This window comes from Mycosarcoma maydis, chromosome 22 (assembly GCF_000328475.2).
Source record: "Mycosarcoma maydis chromosome 22, whole genome shotgun sequence".
In the NCBI taxonomy this organism is placed as follows: domain Eukaryota; kingdom Fungi; phylum Basidiomycota; class Ustilaginomycetes; order Ustilaginales; genus Mycosarcoma; species Mycosarcoma maydis.
In genome coordinates this window covers 257567-277741 of record NC_026499.1, presented here as the reverse complement: position 1 = coordinate 277741, position 20175 = coordinate 257567, and the positions used below count along the sequence as shown (strand labels likewise).

Below are 20175 nucleotides of genomic sequence, written 5' to 3'. Positions count from 1 at the left end.
AGGCGAGGCCATTCACGATTTTCAATTCGTTCAACACGCAAGGCAATTTTGGTTTTGTGTAAATCGTTTTCTTTGTTTTCGTCTCGAAAGTCAAGCGTGGGAGGTAAGCAAGACATCTGGGTATACCATGCACGAAGCCTTCCCCGGAAAAATCAGCAGCACTCAATTAAGGAAGGAAAGGAAATTAAATATATTAATGACACCGAATGCGATTATTCGTGATTCGAGGCCGCTCGTTTGCGTGCAAAAGTATACTTCAGTCCAAGTATACATCTTTGCTGTCCGACTCGGACTCTCGATTGCAAAGGTGTTTGGTTGAAGTTCTGTCGAATTTATCTTCTAGATCTTCACTCCTAACCGCATACAAAACACAAAATGCAAGGAATGCCCCGTATGATATAAATGTTTAACCGATTGAACAAGGGTAGATTGCTAGGAATACAGTAAGTCGCGAGTTCTAGTATCGACCAAGGTCAAGACACACTTCGTGGACGGCGGAGCGTAAAAATAAGAAAATGAAATTATTTTTATAAAAAAAAGGAAAATAAAAGGAGTAGATCTTATTTTCTGAGGCGAAAGGTCTAGCAGACGGTGATCTTGCCGTTTGATCCATGATCTGGAGAATAACCCAAACCAAGATAAACGGAACGAAGCAGGAAGAGTGTTGTAGGGTTTCGATAACACTCAAAACTGGAGCGATTGTTTTGCACGCAGCACGCCTTGATGCTTGAGCTTGTGTCGATCGTTGGGAATCGCCGAAGCTGTATTCATTTGTCCTCGGTATGTACAAAGTCGTGCTGTATCTGGTCGCTTCATGCAGGATCTGCTGCTTTTCTCATGTATCTCTCTGCAAAACTTGGCGAATACGCTGTGACTCTCTCACTTGGGTTTGATTCGGATTTATCCTTTCCACTCACGACTCTGTCCTGTTTCTGCCGCCGTATGCATCTTGCCTGAGCGCTTATATTGCATCTTTTTGTCTCACCACATGTTTATGCTTGATCCGTCTCACGTAGGACTGTCTCACTCTGTATGCTCACCTTGTGAATCACGAAAGTGAATTCAAATCAACTTGTTTGGAAAACCAATTTCGATCCCCGTAGTCGCATGTCATTGTTTTGCGCTGCCGAGCCCAAACCTTGTTACTCGCATCTGAGCCCACGTCGCATGCCTGCCCGAGATTCTTTTTACGACTGCTCCAGTGCACCTTGATGAAATGGATCGCTTTCCCCGGGCGGGCTTTTGCCTCGATGACTTTCTGACCATTTCGGGGTGAAGCAGAATACAAGGCTGATCTCGGCACCAGCGCCGAGATTGGTTTCGTGTGATCGGAAGATGACCGAAGTTACTAACACATCGCCCTCCTTGCTTGGTTCCACTTGACTCGGCTCGCTGGAGATCCAGCTAGCGTTAAGCCTTGAGAAAGGCGGGAACGGGACATTCAAAATTCATTGGATAGCTACAAGACAACGTTTGTGACCCTTGCTGCTCGCTTCTAGGGCCCCACGCCTCGCCCAGCCTCAGCCACAATCGCGCAACCCGGCTAGGCCAGCCACCTCGGAGCAAAGTGCAGAAGCGTTGCACAGTATGCGAGCTGGTAAGCTTAAATGAAGTGTCGCTGCTGAAAGCTGTCAATCTCTTTCTTCTATTACAGAACGCAATGATTCATCGTTCTGTCACCCAGCCTGTCTCGGTGAACTGGCATGTTTGTGCTGCCTTCGTCAGTCTTGGTGGACTGATTGCTTCGGCGTGCGTGTATGGTTTTTCCATGCAGTGGCTTCATGTGTCTGCGCATCCCTTTGTTGCATACCAATGTCTTCTGGTTTGGTGTGCGCTGCCGCTTTGGCACAGATCCCATCGCAAACCATAGATCCACGAATCGGTGAGTGGCGATCCTGGAGCTGTCATGCCCAACCCCTGTTACCTGTAACAGAGCCTGCCTGCATAGGATCATCAACCAGATAAGGCGAAACGGGTCCACCGTTGTGCGCTGTCTGCCCTCAAGGCACAGCCACTCTTCCAGGCATTTGTTCTCACATGTCACTCCAGTGTCGCACCCGAAAGAGACGAGACGCGTGAGTTTCAAGTCACCGTTGCTCGTGTGATATTCCGACTAATGTAACCCCTTAACCAGCTTGCAGCTCGGCCCCGTCGCTCGTCGCCCTCCGCTCTCGCTCTATTTTCCTTTTCCTTTCTTTACCCCTACCTCTAATCCACTAATCCTCAACGTAGGCGCGGCACTTTCCTTGTTCACAAGAGAGGGCGAATGCGCAAATCCGTATCCTTTTTTTTTCTCTTGATCTTTTTCTTTTTCTCTTTTCAAATCTAACCGGGACATCAACACCCAGGGTCCAGGGGAGCGGAATCTGCCAACAACGAGGCTTGTTTTCCTGCAGCATCCAGATTCTGAACACATAGCCAGAACCATCTGCAGCTAAGCCCCAAGCGTACCATTGTGATTCTCTCGAAACCCGCAACTTGGTGTAGATGTGAGACGCTTCGCACTCGGTCGGGTGGCTGCGCTGCGACCTCACATGCACACAAGCACATACGCACACACACACACACACACACACACACACACACACACACACACACACACACACACACAACAGAAGGTCTTGGTCTTAGAAGTGATCTTGTCCTGCCTTGACGCTGCTGCATCGCCTGGCGCTGTTCCACTTATTGTCGAAAGGCCCCTTGGACCTGAATCTCTCGCCTTCGCCACCTATATCCGCCATTCTCTTTCCTCATTACAATCATCTCGATCGCACACACCTTTTTCGTTCTCTCTTGATCATCGTTTTGGTTGCTGTTTGGACTGCCACTTCCCGTCCACACACGTCGCTCTTGTGAGCACCTCGCACCTCGCACATCGCACATCGCACACTGCACACCGTCTCTCATTACCGCTCAGCAGCCGCTTCAGCTTGATCGCCTTCGTAACCAGCTGCTCGCCGTACCTTTTTCCATCGACTTGCATGTGGAAACTGCGCAGCTCAAAGACGACAAATCTTGAATCGAACCGCTGACAGCATCAGTTTTGTGGAGCCCACATCCAGCTCGACGCTCCCTGCACTTGGTATCGGCTCTATCGCCCTGCAGCACTTCTAGCCAACCACACTACGAATCTTACCTTTTCCGCACTCGCAAAGCGATTCACTGCATCCAGCACGCATCCTCTCTGTTGCCGCTCCAAACTCTCTTGGTACTGTTCACTGTTTGGAGTTCTCGGCTAGAACCAGACACGTCCCAGTCATCACCGCGACGAACGACATAGTCACAAGGCCACCTTGACACCCTTTCCATCACAATTTCATCATACTGCTCGTTGCATGTGCGCAACGCATCTCGCGCTCGTTGTGGCACTTGTGGCATAGATGCTAGCCTCTTTGCGACCGCAATCGCCCCCTTCCTTTGACGTCAACCGACGCCGCCCCCAGACCTCCCTCCTCTATCCCAGCCGTTCGCCTTACCACGCTTCACAGCCCTTACCTTTACAAATGGAAAGTTTTGGCGCCGAGCGACGCGATCCAACGCCACCCTCGCGTCTGGCAGCACATGCGCCTTGGCTCGGATCCAGTTCCTACGGCGCAGACCCTGGCCCAGACGCTCCGGAGCAGAGGTCTAGCCCACAGGCTCGTCAACGGTCATGGCATCATCCCTATATGCACTCTACTCGCGCCCCACCGGGTGCAAGCCCGCCAGCACAGCTTGACACAGGCGCTAGCCCTACATTGCGCACCTACGATCATGTTCATGCTCACGATCTTCTCAAGGCTGATCCGCAGCAGAGATCCCCAGCTCATCGCTCCGAGCAATTCCATGCAGCCTCTGATCAAAGATCTCGCGCCGGACCACGCGCAGATCTGATGGGTCACGCGCAGCCCGTCAACATCTCGTCCCATCCGCCAAACGCCGAGCGCATCGGCGGCATAGGGCCGAGTCGCAACAGAGGACGCTCCAACACCTTGTCGCTGCCACACCCAGACAGCACCCGCGTGCGCGGAAGATCTTTTATTGGTGGGCGCCTTCACAGTCCGTCGCACCATCCTTACAGCGGTCATGAGGAGTCTGTATCGCAGCCGCCACGGTCGTGGGAAGAGGTGCGCTCCTACCGAGACGAGTTCCCACGTCATCAGGTCGGAGAGTCTGCATTATCCCACCGACAGTCACCGACGCATCGACCGTCTTCGGGCCAGTCTCCCATCCTGTTTGCTCCTTTGAGCCCCAATCCAGAACCTCTTCATCTGCTGCCACCGCCTGCTCGAAGAGTGTCGGGCCAAATACCGGCCAAGATGATCAACTCGAGCGTCATGGCGCGCGCGCCGCAGGGCCATTCCAGGCCAGGCACACCCTGTTCGCCTCTCAACATGGACAGCCTTAGCATGGAGGATTCCTACTTGCCATCCGCATCCGGCATGGCTGTTCCCGTGACGGTCGACCGTCAGCGCTCGCCAGCCGACACACGTAGCCGCAGCGATTATTTCGGTCCAGCTTCGTCGGAATGGAGCCGATCCAGCCACGCGGCTTCTGATTTGGCAAGGACCCCCCCACCTCCAAGCCGCCCGATGACTGGCTCGCGTCCCAACTCGCGCGGCCATCCTTACCGCGGATCGGTCATGATGTCGACTGAAGGCGTGTCTCCTGAGCACGAAGCAGCGCCGTATTATTCGGGTGCTTATGCTGCTTCTCAGCCGTCTATCAGGCCGTTTGACCGCGCTTTAGTCGGTGCGACCGCTGCGCATCACCTCGGAATTTCTCGAGGAGAACAGATCGAGCGCGAGCGTTTCATGATGGCGCAGCATCACGTGTCGTCTCAATCGCCTCTGTACACCCCGATTGGACCGCATGAGCTTGGATATCAGGGCGATTTTGTGCCTCCGCCAGGGCGAATGGGCCACGGAGGCGGCAGCTTTGTTGGCGCCGTGCCTCAACAAGCGGCGCCCGTGGACCGCATCGCGCACAGCCGTCGAAGAAGACGCCCACCTTACTCGTACTCGTCCATGATCACGCAAGCGATCGCCTCTTCGCCCGAAGGTCGCATGACATTGCGCGAAATCTACACATGGATCAGTACTCACTTTTCAAGCTATCCGATGTCTGGGCCTGACTCGCAAGGCTGGCAGAACACGGTGCGCCACAACCTTTCGCTGGGAAAGATTTTTGTAAAGAAGGCCAGAACGGCTCAGGATATCTACGACAGCTGCTCTTCGGGCAATCCTGCGCAGAGCCAGGCAGTAAGAGGCAAAGGCGGATGGTGGACACTGCATCCGGTGGTGCTTTCACAAATCCGCTCGGGCAAGCGTGCGCACAGCGACGAGTTTGACGATCTTGAACGTCTGGTCGACATGGAAAACGCTGCTGCTGCTGCTTCCGCCTCTTCAGGCGGAGGTCTGGTCTCGTCTTTGATGGATCCGGCGTCGTCGACCGACTCGAGTGACAAGACAGTGGCGGTGCGAAGGTTATCGGTGGATGTTGACCAACACAAGCCGCTCAGTCGACAGAGAAGCTACTCGGACTCGGTGGATCCTACACAGGGAGAGCAGCGTCGTTCAGGCTCGGGCTATCAGTTGTCCATTGCTCCTGTCAGCCGTCAAGAATCGATCAAGACGCTTCGGAACGCATCCGCTGGGCGATCGCCTCGCGCAGCATTGACAGCGCAGCCGATGCCGCATGACGCAAGCAGCGTGGGTGCTGCTTCTCGCGAAGACATGCCATCGGTGCTCCAGCGCCGACCTGACCTTGTGGACCTTGATCGACCTTCAGTCGGTAATCGACTGCGAGGCCACACGATAGCAGCGCACGAGATGTCGTTGCACCAGCCCAATTCGAGAGCTGATATCGCCAATTTTAGCGGTGAAGGAAACCGTTTCACACGAACTGCCTCGAGCGTGGGCGCCATGTGGAGTCCGTGGCCCGCGTTTCAAGACTGCCGGCAGACGGACAGGGATGTGGACATGGAGCTAGCTGTTGCTAGTCAGAGAGACTCGAGTTTGGTGCTGCAGGAGGCGCGCGAAACGCTGGTTTGGCAGCAAAGAGATTCCAGAGCAGCTCAAGCTGAGTCGCCAGAAAGCACCGGCCGAATGGCTATCCGAGGTCTGCTTAACAGCTGAGCAGCTGCAGCTGCGCCTTTCATTTTCCCGATTCTTGCTGTTGGTGGTGTGGGCGCTTAGTTGCAACGTCACCTACACGCAATTTTGCCATGCATACTAGGATGGCCTGTCCCATCCGACGAGCGCACGGTTGTCGTCTCGATTTTGATATGATCTGTGTCTTTACTTATACCCGCACAGTCAAATGGAGATTTACCAAACAGGAAGGGCCGTCCTTTGTTTGCTTGTAGAGAAAGCTTTTTGAGCACAGCCCGATAGAACCAGGATCAGTGATGGACGTGGAATCGAGGCACGAGGTGATCAAGGAGGGCGAGAGATCGGGCAATGAATCGGGAATGGCTTGGTCAGAGTGACAAGCGAGAAAACTTTGCCATGTTGCGTGTTGCACTGAGCCTTGCGTGTTGATGGCGGTATCGGAAAATTTCCCGAGTGAGAAGTGATGTTTTGGGCAACCAAAAATAAACAAAAAACGTGAAGAAAGTAAGGGTCACGACTGCACGGTGCGCGGCGTGTAAAATCGTGAATGGAAATCAAGAATTCAGAGAGCGGAAGTAAGCACGTGGGTAAACGTTGGCTTGTGATTGGTCTAAGCACCAAGGGTTTGCACCGTCTTCTGTTTGGGCATGTTTTCAAGGCAAGTGGCTGTCCGAATATTCGTGAATTGGTTGAGAGAGCGATTTTGTGGGATACCAGTCAGTCACGAATCACAATTCCAACATCACCTGCATTGCAGCAAGCGCAAGTCGACGTTTGGAAGATGGAAAGAAACGCTTCAAGGTACCACAGAGTCAAAGTGGACACATGTGTCTTGAGCTCTTGAGCCAGTTTGTGACCGACCAAAGTATCGTGTTGAACATTCAGCGAAACAAAGCAATCTGCAGCCAGAATCGTGGTTGTGCCGATACAATTTCCTCGAGCCTGACACCTTCGGATCGACGCTGTGCTTCGACAGTCACGAGTCGTGAATCGTGAGTCAAAACAGAAAAAAAAAAAAAAAAAAACCCCAGACAAAAATACAAAAATACAGTATCAGTCGTGAATCAAGAATGGCAGAGACGGAGACATACACATAAGTTAGTCATGAGTTGGCAGGATCGTGAATATGAATTCAAATCCAGCTTTTGCACTCCTGCCATCCTGCCATCTAGGCTTGAGACGGTGGCGAACACTTGTTACAGAGGTAGCAGCGTGAGAGCTCGCTCAGAACATTCCCGATGGTCAATTACAGGGAATGTTAGCTGGTCGCATGCTGTTCATGCTGGTCTCAAGCCAAACACGTGGTTCAGGCGGATGATGCCGGTTTGTTTGCTGATCGTCATGTGAACACGTTGCGAAACTCTGCTTGTTTCCAACGCCGAACAGACACGAAAGTGACGACTTGACGGCAAGCATGTAGCAACGATCGACGAGGCGATATGAGGCAGCCTCAGCCTCAGTCGACGACGGATGAGCACAATTTAAAACTCGATATCTGCATGGGCAGACACACAGGATGCACCTGAGCTGGTCGCTTGCACCCCTCTAGCCTATTACTCTTGCCTCTGCAGCCGACGGCAGATTCGTGTTTCTGGTCGAGTTTGGATTGCGGCGTCTCGCCGAATCACGCTGCAAGAGGCAAGAAGATGAAGGAGCGTCATCACAGGTCGACTAGACGGCGCAAGGTGGCAATGGGCAACTGTGGCCCTCGTAGCTATCCGACGCGTTGAACACGCCTACGAGCTAAGGCTTGTCATCATATCGTTTACGTTTGTTCGTGGAGAGGTTAAGGCTGTCCATGATTGTGATTGCGTCTCTTCCAGCAGCCAAGACCGGACCTATGTGACTGAGGAGGGGATTGGCTGGTTGGCTGTTTGGTTGACTCCTCGGCTCTGAAAAGGGCAATTACAAGGATGCCAATTGTGAAATATTATTTTATTTATTTTGGGCTGCACACTCACAACTTGCGCACTCACTCGTTACTCTGTGACTTGTGCAACAAGATTGAAACCGGAGCTGTGATGCAAATCTCGTTAATTATAATATTTTGGGAATGTGAATGATTAAATCACGAATATATGCCTAGACGACGAGCACGTTCCTCTTTGTGCAGCAAAGTTGATACAAAAACCATGAAATTCGCGTGCTTCCACCCAGCCAAGGGAACTGCTGTTGCGGTGTGCCTTGCTAATTTGGGTGATTTTGCGTCACTCATCTGCGTCTGGAAAGCTACGTAAGTTGGAGCTGGTAGTAAGCTTGTATTCTCACCTCGGCACTCGTGACTTTTATCGGCTAACCTCTTAGCCTCTCTTTTTGCTTGGACGTCGCTGCTCTTGGCCATCACCTCTCTATCGAAGCACCCGAATCTAGGCTTGTTCGCCCCGTCGGCTTGGCTGCTTGACTGCTTCTTGGGCAATCGCCACGCTGACTCCTTTCGAGGCTCCTTCTCTTCCCTTGTCCTTTGCCTGATCCGAGCCCATCTTCTCTTCTTCGGGTGACTCGGCTGCCTCGTTGTCCACCTGTCCCCGCACCCTACTACCTTTCTCCTCCTCCCACCTGCATCTGTCAGCTCGTCACCTGGTCGGTACATCCGCTTCTCTTCCCATCACCACCGGTGTTCGTCTGCTTCGCATCGCAAGCTCGTTTCAGCCGTTAGCTGCGCCGAGCACGGTAGCCACAGCTTAGCATCCACAAACACACAGCCGCGCACGCTCTGCCCAGTCACAGCAGTCACAACAGTCACAACCTCTCAAGTGTCACGTCGCTAGCGAGCAGCTCTCTGCTATCATCACCATGAAATTCGGACGCACCATCAAGACGTCGCTCTACGCCGAATGGGCTGACAAGTACCTCCAGTACTCGGAGCTCAAAAAGGAGATCAAGAATCGCATGGCCAAAAACAATGGCGTTTGGACCGACAAGGACGAAGACGACTTTGTCGCCATCCTCAGCAAGGAGCTCGACAAGGTCTACGACTTCCAAAAGGTCAAGGTCTCGGAGCTCACTGAGCGTATCAAGCAGGCCCAGTCCGAAGTCAATCTTCTTGTTTCCTCGCGTCCCAATTCCTCCACCTCTCTTCCCTCCCGTGCCAACTCTCGCCCTTCGTCCCGTGCCGGTTCCGAGGTCGAAGGCGACGACGATCCCCACCGCAAACGCAGGAGCATCGGTCCCGACGGCAACGTCCTCTACGCTGCTCACGACGCCGGTTCCGATGACGAGTTCGACTCCGACACGGAAGATAGTGACGCTTTCGAAGAGCGATTCCTCGAACTCGAAGAGCGCCTTGCCATCATCATCGCCGACGTCCACGACCTTGCACTCTTCACCAAGCTCAACTATACCGGCTTCCACAAGATTGTCAAGAAGCACGACAAGCAGACCGGTCGTCTGCTCCGAAAGGAGTTCGTCCAGCACTACCTCTCGTCACGTCCCTTCTACAAGGAGAACTACGATCAGCTTATCGTCAAGCTTTCCAAACTCTTTGACCTCGTCCGCACACGTGGAAACCCAGTTCAGGGCGACTCGAGTGCCGGTGGCAGCCAATCCGCTTTTGTTCGTCAGACCACCAAGTACTGGGTCCACCCTGACAACATTGTGCCTCTCAAGCTCATCATCCTCAAGCATCTCCCCGTGCTTGTCTTTAACGCCGACAAGGAGTTTCAACAGGAGGATTCGGCCATCACTTCCATCTACTACGACAACGAGGACCTCGAGCTCTACCTTGGCCGTCTAGAAAAGACCGAAGGTGCCGAGGCCATTCGTCTGCGTTGGTACGGAGGTATGGACAACAAGCAGATCTTTGTCGAGCGAAAGACGCATCGCGAGGACTGGACCGGCGAAAAGTCGGTCAAGGCTCGTTTCCCCATCAAGGAGGAGAACGTCAACGCCTGGATGAAGGGCGACTACACCATGGACGAGACCTTTGAGGCGCTCCGCAAAAAAGGCAAAAAGTCGGACAAGGAGATTGACTCGATGCTCCAGCTCGCCAACGAGGTGCAGTACTCGGTCCTCACCCGAAAGCTCCAACCCGTCATGCGCAGTTTCTACAACCGTACCGCCTTCCAACTGCCTGGCGATGCGCGTGTGCGCATCTCGCTTGACACCGAACTTTCGCTTGTGCGCGAGGACAACTGGGATGGCCGTCAGCGTGCAGGCAACAACTGGAGGCGCATGGACATTGGCATCGACTACCCCTTTGACCAGCTGCCCGCCGAGGATATCGAACGCTTCCCCTACGGCGTTCTCGAAGTCAAGCTGCAGACCCAGCTTGGACAAGAACCTCCTCAATGGATCCGTGACCTCGTCTCGAGTCATTTGGTCGAGGCTGTGCCCAAGTTCTCCAAGTTCATCCACGGGTGTGCCACCCTGCTGCCCAACCGTGTCGACCTGGTGCCCTTCTGGCTACCCCAGATGGACATTGACATCCGCAAGCCTCCTTCCAACAACCTCGCCATCGAGCGTCCAAGCTCCATGACGCATAGTCCAGCCGGCTCGTCGAGGCCTGATACTCCTGCCTCGAGGAGCGGCCACACGCCGTACAACGAGCCTGTGTCGGAGGACGAGTTCGAGGGCGCTGACGACGACGAGCGCGGTCATGCTATGGCAGACGAGTCGCGTGAGGCGAACAACGTCGGCATCTCGGCTTTCGACCCGCGCATCCGAGAAGCGAGGGAGGAGCGAGAGCGCAACATCCGATTGCGTCAGCAGGAGCTCGAGAAGCAGCTCGCTGAGAACCCGGACAAGACGTCGAACGCGGCTGGTGGCATGCTCGCCGTTGCCTCGGCTTCGGTGGTGAGGGATCAACGACCGTCCAAGTCCAAGTCGGCCGCGCCTACCCGTGAGGAGATCCTTGCACCGTCGCATCGGTACGACCATCATTTCTTCTCGAAGCTGACGCCGAAAAACATTCAACGGCTTTGGAACACCAAAGGCTCGTCGCACGAGCACGCCGACGACGCCAACACGGACGCCGGCGAGGCAGACGACGAGGACGATCCTGTACGACGTGCGCTCGAAGGTCAAGATGAAGAAGTACCTCGTGGACCCGATGTCGAGTACGTGCGCGATTTCTACGCGCAACCGGGTAAGAAGGTCAGCGTGCCCATCCGCATCGAACCGAAAGTGTACTTTGCCAACGAGCGAACGTTCCTCAAGTGGCTCGAGTTCAACGTCTACCTTTCGGCACTCGCCGTCGGTCTGTTGAACTTCAGCAGCCCCGGTGATAGGACGGGTCTGATTGCAAGCTCCTTCTTCACCATTGTCGCTCTGATCGGAATCGCGTATTCCGGCATCATCTTTGTCATCAGAGCGTTGAAGATCAGGCAGAGGGAAAGTAGCAACATCTACTTTGATGCGTATGGCCCTACGATTCTTTGTGGAGCTATCTTGTCGGCGGTGGTGGTCAACTTTGTTCTCAGGTTTACCGAGTCTCATCAGCATCGGAATCAGAGGGGGGTGATGAATTGAGAGCGAGTCGCGGAGAGAGACATGTACATATGATGAACTCAAGTTTTTTGTTGGCATCGAGTCACGAGTGTTGGGTGTGGTTTGAATCGGCGAGAGTGAGGATCACAGAATTGCAAGGTGGCAGTGGGAGAATGGCGAATTGTATTCAAGCTTGTGCGAGAGGTAGACTGTTGAGTATGTTGTAAGAAAGGAGAGGTGTGGGGTGGGGGGGATCATTTCAAACGCTTCTTGCTTGTTTCGACGTGCTTTCTTAGTCTTCTACTCTTTTCCCTCAAGCTGGCGTTTTTCTTGCTCCTGACGGACCAGCTCCTGGCGATCATCTGGAAGTTTTTCGACTTTTGTTTCTCGCGGTTTGTGGTGGACGAGTCGTTTTCTTTGTTCTTCTTGCCCTTTTTGGAGCCGTACTTTTCGCGGTCTTGACGGCCTTTTTCGATCGAGTCGATTCGGTCTTGGTAGGTAGCCTTTTGTTTTTTGCGTGGACCGAGGATGTCGGCTTGATCCAGCAGGTGGGTCGAGGAAGAGGTGGTGGAGCGTTTGAGCGATTTGAGTTGATCCAACTGTCGTTTGGCTCGATTGCCTGCGAGACCGCCTTGCGAGATGGCGTCTTGCGCCGCGGCGATCCGCAGTTCGGTGAGTTTGGCAAAGTCGGCAGGCGTCAGGATTTTCGTAGTGGCGAGCTTGGAGATGTGGTTCTCTTCGGCTGCAAGCTCGGAGTCAAGTTGCGTGGTGCGGGCACCGTGGTTCGCTTGCGAGTCGGGTGTGTCCGAGACGTGCGTTTCCGATTCTGAGTCCGACGTGGCTACGTCGACTTGACCTGCATCGCGAAGCGCTTGTCGTTGAGCTTTACGTTGCACTTGCGCGCGCTTCTTCTGACGTCTCTCTCGTGCAGCGACGAGACGCTCCTTGACACTACGCTTGTGCTTGCGCATCTCGTCGTCAGAGTCAGACTCGGAATCCGACAGTCGCAAAACCCCATCCTCGTCATCACTGGAAACGTTGATCCATCCATCTTCCGATTCGTCATCGCCCGACTCGTCCGATTGCTCCTCCCACCCTTCCCATCCTTGATCCTCCTCCTCTTCGCCATCCTTGTCATGGTGCTGTTCACCTTGATCGGCAGCTTTTCGTTTCTCTTGTTCTTCCAGATGCTTCTCCAGCAGATCGATACCTTGGATACCGTGCACCTGCTCCGGGTCTACACCAAACGGCGCCGCCGCTCGGCCCTCGTGCACGGCAAGCGAGCCCATCTTTCCACGCTCCTTCTTCTTGAGCATCGCAGGGTTCACCTCGCGGTACAGCGCGAGTAGACCACGTGATGCCGCACAGACACCCTTGTCTTTGCTCTTGCGGTAGCTGATCAGATCTTCAAGGAGCGTCTCTTCCATGGCCCAGGGTTGGCGTCGGCAAATTTCGCGGATACTGTTGATGCCCGCTGCGACGACCTCGCTGCTGACACCGGGGTGAACGAAAGCGTCGGACAATTTGCGCACCACGGGCGTGATCACATCTGGCGGCGTCTGGTCGTGTACACTCTGAGCGAGCGAGACGAGGATGTGCGTGATATGCTGCTGGTGCGGTACGAGGTACTTGACAATGTACGAGTAGAAGCTGAGCACGCACAGCTTGTGCGCACCCATAACGCGCGAGAGTAACTGCATGAGCCGGATCTTGATTTCGATCGTATGGCGTTTCTCGCGATCGCCACGGCTGAGGTTGTCGAACAGCTTTTCGCCAAAATTCTGCGCATCGTTGAGCAGATACAGCGCAGCCAAATTACTCGTGTCCTTGGTATTACCCTCGAGCGCATTTTCCGCTTTGGCTTTGCGTTTCTTCTTGGCAACCGCCGCGGCAGCACGCATCTTCTTGTCTCCCGAACGCGTCTTTTTGTTGACCTTGCGAGCATGCATGAGAGCGTCGACGTCAGGACCTTCGTCGTCCGATCCCGAAGAGTCGGCATCGTCTTGCGCAGAGTGCAGATCGCCAAGGAAGAATCGCACCGCCGAAGATTGCACACGCGGATGTGGATGGAAACACGCAAGTGCAAGCAGAGACACAGTTTTGCTATCCGTCCAGATCTGCTTCTTCCACAGGTTGGCAGCTAACCTTACCGCCCAGAGAGCTTCGGTCTTGCCTGCCGACTGAGCCTTCTTGGGCGGCGGTAGCGAAGAGCCACCGGAAGAGGCATCGATGCCCTTCTGTACGATACCAAACAGCAGGCCTTGGACGACGCGGTTAAGACGGTGATTTTTGGATTTCGCGTTGGCGTTTTTGATATCTTGCAGAATCGTCGCTTGAACCGAAGTCCTCACTGCTGCCGAAGTGGTGACGCTGAGCAGCGGGAAGAGCGTCTGCAAGAGCTGTTCCGAGCTGATAACATCGCGATTGCGTAGTAGGATCAGACTTCTAAGACAGCTGGCTCTGATATCCGGACTCAATGCCGAATGGTGATTCAACAGCAGATCCGACAGATGGTTGGCAAGATCGCTAGTGATTTCGGGATAACTTGGTGCCAACTGCGTAACAAACGAGATGAGCGACACAAACTTGCTCGCCTGATCCTTGTTGATTCGGATCGCTGTGGAGGCGACTGCTAGATTGCCAGCGTCGAGCTCGCAAGCAAAGATGCTTCTCAACGACTGGTAGTGGTTCCATTGTGCGCTGAATTCCTCGACATACGCTTCGGGCTGACGCTTGAGCAAGTTTTGCAGGGCGGGAAGGTTGTCGGCGTTGAGCAAGCCTCGAGCTCTGCTTCGATGAACGAGACCACCTTCGTTGACGAGAGGACTCGCCTTGACAACAGCTGGTGAGGTTGTTGGCGGCATAGTGTGAGCCTGATCACCCTCCTACTCGGGTTTGTAGCAGGGTTTGTAGCAACGTAGCAACGATGGCTCGAGATGAGATGATGATGGTCAAACGTGAGGCGCGCCAAGGTCAACGACTTGCACGGCACTCACCACTCACCGGCAATTCAGCTATTTGTGATTGTGGCTGCAAAGTGCAAAATGAAAATTGGTTGAAAGTTTCCACTTTTTTTTTGGTTCGTTGCTTCGACCCTGAATCACGAATTTTTCAACAACAATTCAAGATTGCAGAGCCACAGCCACAGTCACGGGTCCGAGTCCGAGTCCAAGTCCGAGTCTGGGTGAATAAACAAAAATTTCGTGATAACTTAGTGATTGCTCCGTCCATTCACGATTCTCGGGAAACGGATGAAGAAATTGGCTGCAGCGTGCAGCTCCGAAGAAAATTTCAAGAAAGATTCGTGGTTGTTTGAGTCTTTTTTTTTTTTTTCTTTCTTGGGGATTTTTTTTTTCTTTTTTGGCAGTCCGAGTGAAGCGTGGAGAGAGACAGGAAAACAAACAGTTCGGGCCAACGACTGTGGAAGACGTGCAAGACCCTGAGCCACACTCCCAGCTCAAGTTGGCTGCGACCCGGCTCATTCCTTGGAGGTTCACATTGATCAACAACATCACCGTTGAGGCAGCCCGTTGTACTTGCAGACAAACTGGACATTACAACAGCAACGATGGACGACAACGATGATGGGCTCATGCTCAACTTTGCTGCGCCTGCAGCAGGATCGGCGTCAGTCTCGTCCAAGCGTTCAAAGCAGACGGCCAAGGCTCGCTTTGCCCAAAAGCGGACCGCACACCAGTTGAGAAAGCAAGCACCTAAGCAGAACCGCTCCGTAGCTCCCATTGAGAGCGTCCAAGGCGTAGTCACTCCTGCTTCAGCCCGGCTGTCTCCAGCACCTGCATCGGCAAACGAGTCTCCAGCTGCCAAAAGGCAAAGGATCGAAGCTACATCTACATCTTCAGCCGCGCTCAGTGCGCCCAGATTCGATCCTCGTTCTGAAACTGCCAAGTCAGCACCCATCACTTCTAGAAGCAGTCAGACCACGTCGTCAGCTGCCTCTTCAAGCCGTAAGGCCATAGCTCCCGTGACAAAGCTAGCTGGTTCCTCTTTCGCTAGTGCTGGCGCTTCCTCGTCGGCATCAAAACAGACCAACGGCGGTATTGTCAGCACACTCTTCCCCGCGCACGGTGTTCTGGAAGATTCGAGTATTGCTTTGACACCCTTCCAACGTAAAGCTTACCATCCCACCAATGCTCCATCGGTAGGTTCTGATTTCGCATCTTGCGGCTTGGATCCACTGCTTGTTTACCACCTAGCTTCCAAGATGAACATCGGATCCAATCCCACTGCGATCCAGAAAGCAGCGCTACCTCACCTCCTCCACCCCGGTCTCGATCGCGATATCCTGATTCAAGCACAAACGGGTTCCGGTAAGACGCTCACATACCTGCTTCCCATCGTGCAGAGCCTGCTGCCGCTCTGCGAGGAGTCGTTTATCGACAGATCCGTCGGAACGCTCGCGATTGTCCTCGCTCCCACACGTGAGCTAGCAAGACAGATCTACGAGGTGCTCGAAAAGCTCGTTTCTCTTGCTCTTAGTCTCAAGGAGCAAAATCAAGAGGTCGAGGGCACTGTGCGCAGGACGAGATGGTTGGTTCCTGGTCTGCTTTCCGGTGGATCCACAAAGAACCACGAGAAGCAACGACTGCGTAAAGGTTGCCCTATCCTTGTCTCTACACCAGGAAGACTGCTGGACCATCTGCAGAACACGTCCAGCTTTGATGTGGGCAAGTGCCGTTGGCTCGTCCTGGATGAAGCCGATCGATTATTGGAGATGGGTTTCGAAGAACAGCTTACAGGTATCGTTCGAGCTCTCGATGGCCGACGCAACTTGGCGTGTACTGCAGCACGACAGGCTATGCCAGCGTACCAAGAGGGTACCGCTCCAGGTGATGCCGACTGGATCCCAGACGCAGACGTCATGGACACACTCGGTATGGCTTGGTGGGCTCACGCTAGGAGAGTCGTGCTGTGCTCCGCTACGCTTGATGAACACGTTCAAGTTTTGGCTGGAAAAACGCTGGTGAATCCCAAGATTATCCGCGGTGTCAAGTCGGACGCTGCCGAAACAAGCACGCAAGTTACTACGGATGCAGACTCGACGTTGCAAAAGAGAGCCGTCAAATTCGCAGCTCCGGCGCAACTGGCACAGAGTTTTGTCACGACTCCACCCAAGCTTCGATTGGTGACGCTTCTCTCTCTGTTGCGATCCTATATCTCACGTGCACGTCGTCAGTGGCAACATGTCGATCATCAAGCCGGTGCTGGTCGTGTGATCGTGTTCATGAGTTGCACCGATTCGGTGGATTTCCACTACGCTGCTTTCGGCGGTGCTCGAATGAATGCATCCGAAAACGATGCTTCCGCCGATGTTCAAGTACAAGATGCGCAGCTTGCGACGCATGTCACATCGGAACTGATCCCTGATGTGCCCATCTACCGATTGCATGGATCGATGACGCAACAAGAACGAATCAGCAGCCTGAAGGGGTTCTCTGGGATCCGCACCAAACATTCGGCCGAACGCCAAGGATTTCAGGGAAGCATTCTGCTTTGTACGAGCGTTGCCAGTCGTGGACTCGATCTGCCCGAGGTTGGATGTGTGATTCAACTGGACCCGCCTACGGAAGGAGGTATCGAAGAGTATTTGCATCGCGTTGGTCGTACGGCGCGTGTTGGTCGAGCGGGTGAGAGTTGGTTGCTCGTGCTACCTCAGGAGTTGGGTTGGGTGGAGCACGTGCTCGAGTCGCACATGACGATTCAGTCGTCTGATTCGGCATCTTGTTCTTGTTCCGAGATCGAGTCCAAGAAGCAGGGTTCGACGAGAAAGATTACGCCAGCATCGATCGAGCTCGTGCTACAGCAAGGCATGGGTGGAACGATGGGGACGTTGGAGTACCAATCCAGAGCGACCGAGGTGCAATTGGCGTTTGAACGATGGGTGATTTCGGGAGAGCGACCGAGTTTGTTGGCGAGAAAAGCGTTTTTGTCCCACGTTCGAGCGTATGCTACGCACAGCGCCGAGGAGAAGCAGTACTTTAACGTGAGGGCGTTGCACCTAGGACATCTGGCCAAGGCGTTTGCACTGAGAGAGGCTCCTCGCTCTCTGGGTGCCAAGAGTTCAGCGATAGGTGCTAGCAGCACACCTGCAAGCTCGCACGAAACGACCAACAAGAAACGCATGCGCATCGCACCCGACACTGCCGAGAGCGATTCCTCGTCCGACTCGTCCGACGACGCAGGCTCAGATTACGAATCGCATTCCAACAAGAAAGGCGACGCATTTGAACTCGACAAGGCAGCGCTTGCCAAACTCACGGAGAGCATTGTGGCGAATGCCGACGGCTCGAATCGAAGCAAGAAGCTCGCTAGGGAGGCACAGAAAGCAGCAGCAGCTGCAGGAGTGGCGGATGACAAGGCCAAGCAGACCGACGCCGAGGCGAGGATGTACGCCAAGGTTAGGGCGTTGGGCAAGATGAGCAAGAAGCACGGCGTCTTGGGAGCTCACGCTGCGGATGAGTTTCAAATTGCCTGAAGGGGGAGCCGACTTGTCATTGATATTGTGCAACTGATGCTGCGGTGTTGCATCACGTTGTTTGGCGTGGTCAACTGTGGATGGTTGATGCGTGTCAAGACACGTTGCGACTGATAACGCAAGCACGAATGTCTGCATGATACGACGATCAAGCATGCACGATGGATAGCGACAGACGGCTGGATCGTAGATTGACCAAACACTTGCCCGATCGCTACCCGATCTGCAGAACACCCACAGCGCAGCACACATGGTTTTTCACGACTCGCGGATAAGTGTACTTGTACCACGCTGCGACGAGCTTGGCGAGCATGCGCCGCACGTTCGGAGGCGTACTGAAATTTCGAAGCGGGACGGACGTCTGGAGCGTGATAGCAAGCTGGAGAAGGTGGCCGATAGAAGCGGTAAGTAGCGAGCGAATCGTGAATGCAAGTAGTTGCTCAATCACAGTCACAGTCACGAGTCTCAGTGACGAGTGTGAGTGTGAGTCTGTGAATGCAAGTGCCAAAAGCCGAGCCGAACGTGGACGCGATTTCACGTCTGGCGACGGCATTTGCAAGGCGTTTGAATCTGGCCGTCTTGGCAGGCGTCAGGTGGAGCGAGTCACAGCGTGTCAAGTGTGAGTCATGCTCGCGTGTTCGGTTGGAGAGCTCGACTTGAGTTATCTCCAATCACCGTGCGTGCGTTGGTGCGTTCCGATCGTCGGGCGAGATCTGAATTCGTGATGAGACGACGCTGCAGTCACAGTCGCGAGTCTGCGAGTCGTGAGTCGCAAACATGAAAGCTGAAGCAGCACTGCCGATTCTGATAACTTAATTATTTTTTTCGGATTCTGTATTGTTTTTTTGCTTTGGTCTTTTCTCATCTTGTTTCGAGTTGTGAGTCATTCGATTCGTGATTCGTGATTGGCTCTGAGTGCGAAAAGCAGCCAATCAGTGAGCAGCACATCCATGTTGGAGCGAGATGGAAGCGTGATCGATCACAGATCATACACAGGCAGTCGACTGACTCATCGGCGCGTTGTCCAATCAAGCCAAACATCGAGCCACCTTGCGCACTGCGCACAGGAACGAGCAGTGCAGGCCGAGACTCGTCAAAAGAAAGAACGAAACAATACACTACACAGGCCACAGAAAGAGAGTGGATGTGTTTCTTATCCGATGGTAGATTTGTCTGACTAGGAAAGGAAAACCCTAATTTTTTCCCGCTTCTCTTTCTCCTTCTGCTAATTTTTTTTTCTTCCTGTTCTTCTTCTGCTTTTTTCATCCGCTCAGATAGCCAGCCAGCGTCACTCTGTGACTAGTCGAGCGATGAGTCGAACAAGAGCAGCTGACTGGCGCTCGATGGATGATTGAAAATGCCCATCCCTCTCCGGATATCAGTCCGGCTTCGTCTTCTCCCCCCTCCGTCTTGTCCTTCAACAGCTCTCTCCTCCTCGTTCTTGCAGCCTTCTAGCTCCTCCTTGTTCGAGCTTGGCTACTAACCCGGAGATCCACTAGATCCTCCTTGCACGAGACCCTGCTGCCTGTCAATCCTGTTCTTCCGCGCTACTCGTTCTTTCCTCAAGCCTCACGTGCCCCGCTCGCCCTTATCGGCGCACAGACGTCCCCCGACCCCGGCTTTCCGATCCGGTCGCTTGCAAGTTTGTAGTTGATAAGATAGCCCAGCAGTAGCCAGATCCGACTTGAAACGTCGTCGCTCCTCCTCAAGCCCTACCGTCGTCGTCTCGCAAGCTTGTGATCGATCGTCATGTATCGAAGCATCCGAGCCGTTTCTCGAGGCGCCAACTCGGCTTCGCAGCTGGCTTCTACCTCGCAGCTGCCCACCGCGGCTCGCACCCTCCACAGCAATGCCGCAACGGCGTCGTTGAATTGCAAGCGTCTCGCCACTTGCGCTAGCCAGCTCTTCCGTTCGCGTTTCTCTACCTCGGCGCTCCTCAATGCGCCCGCTTCTTCGCGCGTAGCCGGCGCTGCCGTCAAGGACATCGAACCGGCTGCCACGGGTCTACAGAAATGGAGCAAGTACCTCCCCAAAGTCGAGCGCTCCGACGTTAAAAAGGTCGTCCTTGTTGGCTCCGGTGGTCTTTCCATCGGCCAGGCGGGCGAATTCGACTACTCGGGCTCGCAAGCCATCAAGGCGCTCAGGGAGTCGGGTATCGAAACGATC

At 54.0% G+C, this 20175-nt stretch overlaps 5 protein-coding genes across 5 annotated transcripts in view; 4 read left to right on the top strand and 1 right to left on the bottom strand.

Annotated features, from left to right (window-relative positions):
• Positions 1-3380: 3380 nt before the first annotated feature.
• Positions 3381-6116, top strand: UMAG_06231 (uncharacterized protein; the record flags this gene model as incomplete). Its single annotated transcript, XM_011394282.1, has 1 exon — positions 3381-6116. One exon carries the CDS (start codon positions 3381-3383, stop codon positions 6114-6116), a length of 2736 nt encoding a protein of 911 aa, XP_011392584.1.
• A 2769-nt stretch (positions 6117-8885) lies between these two features.
• On the top strand, positions 8886-11558 carry UMAG_10968 (putative vacuolar transporter chaperone; the record flags this gene model as incomplete). Its single annotated transcript, XM_011394302.1, has 1 exon — positions 8886-11558. One exon carries the CDS (start codon positions 8886-8888, stop codon positions 11556-11558), a length of 2673 nt encoding a protein of 890 aa, XP_011392604.1.
• A 212-nt stretch (positions 11559-11770) lies between these two features.
• Positions 11771-14380, bottom strand: UMAG_06229 (uncharacterized protein; the record flags this gene model as incomplete). Its single annotated transcript, XM_011394281.1, has 1 exon — positions 11771-14380. The coding sequence occupies one exon, from the start codon at positions 14378-14380 to the stop codon at positions 11771-11773; it is 2610 nt and encodes an 869-aa protein (XP_011392583.1).
• Positions 14381-15084: 704 nt separating this feature from the next.
• On the top strand, positions 15085-18009 carry UMAG_06228 (uncharacterized protein; the record flags this gene model as incomplete). Its single annotated transcript, XM_011394280.1, has 1 exon — positions 15085-18009. The coding sequence occupies one exon, from the start codon at positions 15085-15087 to the stop codon at positions 18007-18009; it is 2925 nt and encodes a 974-aa protein (XP_011392582.1).
• A 1749-nt stretch (positions 18010-19758) lies between these two features.
• The window catches only part of UMAG_15028 (putative carbamoyl-phosphate synthase (glutamine-hydrolyzing)), a gene marked incomplete at both ends in the record, with an annotated part of 3649 nt that continues 3232 nt past the window's right edge, over positions 19759-20175 (top strand). The window contains one exon of the mRNA XM_011394347.1: positions 19759-20175. Within this exon, the coding sequence (XP_011392649.1) occupies positions 19759-20175 (417 nt within the window).